The sequence below is a fragment of the Cajanus cajan genome, chromosome 9 (genome assembly GCF_000230855.2).
Source record: "Cajanus cajan strain Asha chromosome 9, NIPB_CcT2T_4, whole genome shotgun sequence".
NCBI lineage: Eukaryota > Viridiplantae > Streptophyta > Magnoliopsida > Fabales > Fabaceae > Cajanus > Cajanus cajan.
The window spans coordinates 53,259,684-53,266,306 of record NC_138525.1 but is presented as its reverse complement, the minus strand read 5'-3'; the positions used below and the strand labels follow the sequence as shown (position 1 = coordinate 53,266,306).

Here is a 6,623-nt window from a genome sequence, read left to right as displayed (position 1 = left end):
TTAAAATTAAAAATATTAATTACATTTTGTGTAATGTTTTCATTTATTAGTATTTTATTAAATACTTAATAAATTTTCAATTATATATTCTAACCCTTTGACTAAGACTATTTTGAGAAAATATAATAAATTATATAATTAATATTTTCTTAATACCCTCTTTTATATCCTTTAGACATTGACTTTTGCACTTTAATTTTATAAGAAAGAAAAAGATAAACCTCTTCATTTTTTACATTAAAAATCACTTTCTTTGTTTTCTATTATAAATAACAAATTAATTTTATACATATTAAGAAAATTAGTTATTTATATTAAATTTTATTAATTTCATATTTTTTAAAAATTATATATATCAAAAGAAATTGGCAATTAAAAAACTATGCATTAAAATACATGTATTTTAAGAAGAGTATAATTAAATGAGATAAAATTAATTAAAATTTGATTATATTTTTTTCTTTTTATAATAGAAAATAAAGTAGAGGAAAAAATAAAAAATATAGAGAGCCACATAAGATGCACTTTTTAAGAATAAAAGATTCTGTAAGACGTATCAATCAATCAAATCTCATCCCAATCTTTTTTCTCTTCCTATTTAACACGAGAGATATGTCATCCTTAAAATTTGGCCTTTTTTAGGATAGTCTTCGTGTCTGTTATTATTATATCATATCATGTATACCTGTCATCTTAATCCTAATTTAAAATGGATCTGTGTTAGTTTTCACGAGTGCTTATCTGTTTCTCCCTTTCTTGAGTTCATTGTGTTTCAATTCAGTGCTTCTGTGCAAATATACATATATACATACTTGGTTGTCTACAAATTCAGTTGAACCACCATATTTTAGGTATATTCTAGTCTCTTTTTTTATTTAATTTTTTTATATTCCTAATTTTGATAATTAAAATTAATCCTTCTTTTCAAGCAGTTCTCATTGTGCATTCCTTTTTTCTTTCTTTTTGGTGGGGTTTTTGGTGTGATATCTCTCTTATTTTCTCATATTGCACAAGACAAAATTCACTGTGGAGGTATAGAAACTTTAAACAAGAGTAGTCACGGCCATGACTTGTGATTTGTGTTCTTCTGTTTTGTTTTTCTTTATAATTGTGAATTGGGATTTTCATTTGCAAATATTTTGAATTTCAATTAGATCGATTCGATAAAATTGAGGGCACCATGTCTGGCATGCCAGCTATGTTTTCTTCGATGACAGAAGTGAAATTTTTGACGCGTGAACTCTTTCCTTTCTTGGCTTTCTTATTACTAATTAATTAAATTAAATTAAGGCATGCAAAAGAGTTTCTAGCAAATTAAGTCATGTAAGATAATTATAGGTGTCATTTTCTTGATATTCATATAGCAATAAAAGAAAATACAAAAAAAAATTATATTTTATACTTTACAAATGTACAATCACGGGACATTAGGTTGGAGACTGCTGGCATTGCCAGAGGAGCAATTGTATTTCATGGAACTCAGGAATTGATGACCAATGCATGAAATACCTTTCAACATTTGCTTCAACACACCTGCAAACAAACATGCATGTCCTAAGTGTTTTTCATGTTGAATCTATGTCCTGTTCATCCACAACAACTGTACATTGCTGCATAAATGATGTATTATTCTCTTGTTTTGAGAGGCGTTGTGCTATTTGATTATTTCCTTTGTTAATTTATAGTATGAACAATGTTAATTATGTAAAATGTTACATGCAGTTGCAACATCATATCGTGATAATTTGAGTTATACATACAAGGACTAAAGAATTCAAGTACTAGAACACCCGTCTGAATATGATTGCTATAGAAAACCAATTATTGTTTGGGCCTAATATAAATTCATGGTTTTCTATTTTACTATTTCATTGTTTGTATCTTTTATGTGCACTGTATATAAATGTGACTATATATGTGTGTTCTGAACGTTTGTTTGTCCTTTTTAATTTATGTTCTGATTTGGAAATTTTCAACTTTCACAGGCCACTGAAATGAACTGGATTCTGATGATACTCTTAAAGCCAGAGCCACTCTCAAGTTTACGTCACTTTAATAGCGTCACTTGCTTGTAATGCTTGTAATAGCTGTCTCTGATGCACCTTTTCATCGATCCTCTCTTTCATTGCCACCAACCCTTCACGAAAACCTAGTCACTTTTGAACTCATAGCCTTATAAAACCTTATTATTCATACACTCATCAACCTCATCACATAAACAAAAACAACCTTATCCTTCTCTCTATCTCTCTTTCTATTTCTCATTACATATTACATTTCTTGGTATATAAAGCCGAAAGGTATCAAACTATCAAAGTCCTCTCTTCATTTTTTCATCACTTTCTCACAATGGCTATGAGAAGCACCATATTTTTCTCTCCAAATGGTGATGATTACATTGGCGCTGAGAGTTGCATGGACCTCCAAAACTCAAACGATGTGCTTGTGGTTGATAATCACCATGCATCCCAATCCAACCAAGCCATAGCGAAGCGCAACATGCAGCCAAAGAAAGAGAAAAAACCGTTCCCTCCTCCTATACCATTACTAGTTAGAACTCAAAACCTGGCTTCACACATGCCATGGGTTTTAAAGAGGTACTACACGAGCGAGGGAAGGTTGATTCTCAAAGAGGAGAAGGTGAGGCACCACGAGTACTTTCTGGCACACAGAGCCAATGGTAGGCTCACATTGCAACTAGTTAACGTTCCTCTTGATGATGATGATGACTATGATGAGGGCTTTCAAGAAGCAACACCAACTAGTCCTCATGAAGAGGTTCATAATCATAACGTTACTCATGATAGTAGTAGTAATGATAGGTTTGAAGAGGAAGAGAATGTGGCTAGCGTTGTTGCTGATGATGTTTCTATGGAACATGAGAATGATGTGGTTGTAGCTGGTAGTGGTAGAGTGAAGAGTTTGAACTGCAATAGAGTGAGTTCAAGTCCAACGTGTATTTTTGGGGTGCCGATGCATCCCATTAGAACGGTTCATGGTTAATGATAATTTTGGTCATTTGTAGTTTTGGTGAAATTTGAGACGTTAATTAGAAATGCAAGTTAATTTTGTTCACCATTCTGGGATTGAAGCTTTTGGTTTAAGTGATTGTTGGGTTCTTAATTTCCTTCTCCAAAGCTTAAAGCTTGTTGGACAACAATCAATAATTTAATTTTTTATTTATGTCATTTTCCTAATGTTTAGTTACGGAAGCTTGAATTATTATTATCTAGAGCGAAACTGAGTCTTTAGTCATGTCACTTGTTTTTCTAGGACTAGAGAACGATTTGAAGCGATTTTTAAATCAATTTCTCCATGAATTAAAAAATCTCAATTTTGTGTGTTTGTTTCAGTTCGAAATTTTCTCAAGTGTTTGAAGGAGCAAGTTGTTCGATTTGCAAGTGAAAGGGATATTTGTCGAGTTTATCGGTATCCAGCATGAAGAATGGATAACATGAATATTGTTTCAATAGAATTTCAAAAATTGAAACATTGTTCTTTGAAAATTCTCTTCACGAAAAGGTTTGGTTAAGTGTGAAAACATTCAAAATCACTCTTTGAGTGTAAAAGTTATGCAAAAAGTGGAGAGAAATTTGAATGAAAGGGAACATTACAATAAAATACACTTTTTTTTAGTAACATTTAATATGATTTTTATTAGTGATAATTATTTTGCATATTATTATGATATTTTTTACTAGCATTTAATATTTTTTGTTATTGTCAAAAAAGTTTAAAAAATGATTCATAATATTTTTTAATTATGTTATTTTTAGTTGACGTGAGACTTGTATTTTTTTCTTATTTTTTTAATTATCTTATTTTATCTCTTAAGAGATATGAGACTTGTAAAGTAAGAGTCACTCTTTATTTATATACTCTTTAATTATTTTATCTATAAAAGATGTGGAACTTGTAAAATGAGAGTTATTTTTTACTTACATACTCTTTAATTATTTTATCTATAATCGATGTGAGACTTAAATTTTTTCTAATAAATAATTATCGCTAATAGTAAATTTTAGTGTGATATAAATATATTTTTAGTGATTATTATATATTAGTCATTAATATTTTTATTAAATAATAAAATAAAGATAATTAATTTATTACTATTAAATAATTATCGATAATAATAAATTTTATTATAGTGGAAGGGTTAAAAAATGGTTAAAAATTGTGTTTGATTTAGTTTAAAAGAGGGGAAAGATTCTATCGGAAGATGTAACTCTCTGTTTGTTTGGAAATAAGAGGGATGAGAGAGATTTTAAAAATTATTTTATATTTATACTTTTATAATTTTAAATTTAAATCATAAATAAAAATATTTTAGTCATTACATTTAATGGGTTTGTTTGATTCAAAGGAGGATGATACAAGAGAAATTTTAATGGAGGGAAGGGAAGAAGGGAGAAAATTATAAATTTTGTTTGGTTGAGAGGAAAGAGAATGTAACTATTTTTTATTTTTTGTTTGGTTTGCAAGAGGAGAGAGTGATGTTAAAAATCAATTTTATGTATTTTTATAATTTTAAATTTAAAAATATAAGTAAGAGTATTTTAGTTAAAAGTATTTTAAAATCCCTTCCCTCTAAATCCTTAACCATCGGAAGGGAAGTAAAATTAGATGAAGAGAAGTTTTATTCTCTTTCTAAAAATTAAATAAAAAAAATATTTATGAAAACTCTTTCCTTTTCTTTCAACTAAACACTATTTAAATGTTTTAGTTTCTTCTATTCATAAGCTTGTTTTTTTTTTCTTCTAAAATTTTCATATTCTATTTTTTAAATATAAAGTTAAATCTTTTACTTGCTTTGTTAATTTACTTATTTCACTATATATCATCATTAGTTTTTTTTGAGGTTCTATAAAATTAATTATATTAGTTTTTTGTGGTTCTAAAAAATTGATTGGTTTTAAAGTCTATGTAATATTTAGTATTTTTAGTCTATTTACAAAGGATCCTATATCTTTTATTTATTTTCTTTTAAGATAATATATTTTTCCTATATTTTTTAAATAGATTGGAGACATCAATCCTATCATTATTTCTAAAATTTATATGATTGTATTAATATATAATTAATAAAATAGATTATTGAAAAGATTTTGTCTCTTAATTTTATTAGATTTTCTTTCAAAATTTCATGCTCAAGAGTTAATAATTGATCTAATTTTTTTTAACTTCTTATGATATTCCAATATTTGGATGAATCTCAAACTTTAATTTTATATATGCTAAATTTCCTTTTATTACTTCTAGTATTTTATTTGCTGGATAAGTTATTCTACCATATTTCAATACTAATTTTTAAGAAGGGACGACTTTATCTATAAATTCATTTAGCACCAATTGAAAACTACTTTCTTTCTACGTTGTTCTTTTTCCAAATTTCTTTTTGACTCCAGAACTTTCTTTTTATTTAATAATTATACACATATTTTTTCAAACCTATGCTATATCTATTGGTGCTTCGTTAATTAATTTTTTTTAAAATATTTGTTTAAAATATTTTATTATTTTTCCAAAATTTTCTTTTCTTCCAAAGTATGTGCTACTAAATGAACATTATTAATACTTCCTTTATATTTCTATCTTCTTCAAAAGTTTATAAACTTCATGGTGTTATTATTGATTTTCTTTCTTTTAGTTATTTCCAACATGATATAACTAATATATACAAATCTATTAACAAGATATTTAAATAATCATAGATGTTTGAAGATTCTTTAAACTTCGTCATTGTTACCCATTACAACTTCCATTGGTTGAGTTGAGTAAGATATAAAGCAATTGACTACAAAGTGAAAGTTTTATTAATAAGTAAGATAACTACAAAGTAGATTCACTCAAGAACCAGACCAACTCTCCTAAGGAAGCTAGCACACTTCTCTTATCTAAAGAGATTTCTCAAGTGATAAGTTTTTCTAATTGAAAAACTCTGCCATATCTCAATTTAAGAGGACTTATTTATAGTCCTAAAGAGTCTAAGTTTATTTACACAAATGTCCTTACATCTCGCAAGTGCTTACATTAGCTTTAATTACATTGCCTTGTCTGAAAAATATCTTCGAAAATCCCCTTTATTGCTTTGTTGTGAGGCTTGCTTTGTGCTTCTCTCACATTCATGAATTTTGTTCTTGTTGAACAAAAGATGTTTTTGGAATGTCCAACATCTATGTAATTTTGATGATAATAAAGTAATTTAAATTTTGATAGACTAATATTTTTATGAATACCCACAAGTATTATGCATACAAACAAGTCAAGCAAGCAACCTAAGGTTTATGTAAAATAAGTTTGAATCAATAATAAATGACTATCTTATACACATAAAATAACTAAATAAGTTGATCATCCAAAACAGTGAACTAAAATGTTTATAAGCTAAGATATGTTCATCCAACATCTAATGCGTGTTATAATTATGCACAAGTATCCAATATAAAATCTTTGAAGTTAATTGTTTAGTGGTTAAAACCTGAACAAACTCAAATAGCTCTATCATTTCTTTCGCAAGGTTGTCATACATTGAGTCTAAACTTATATAATAACAACTTAATAGGTCACTATATGAGTATAAACAATGTAAAAAAAATGATCATATAACTTATGATTTACAT

General features: G+C 27.4%; 1 protein-coding gene across 1 annotated transcript; it reads left to right on the top strand.

The window, feature by feature from the left end:
- Positions 1-617: 617 nt before the first annotated feature.
- LOC109795562 (structural constituent of ribosome) lies at positions 618-3,081 on the top strand. The gene is made up of 2 exons (XM_029272618.2): positions 618-851; positions 1,986-3,081. Exon 2 carries the CDS (start codon positions 2,350-2,352, stop codon positions 3,001-3,003), a length of 654 nt encoding a protein of 217 aa, XP_029128451.1. The 5' UTR covers positions 618-851; positions 1,986-2,349; the 3' UTR covers positions 3,004-3,081.
- The last annotated feature ends 3,542 nt before the right edge of the window (positions 3,082-6,623 follow it).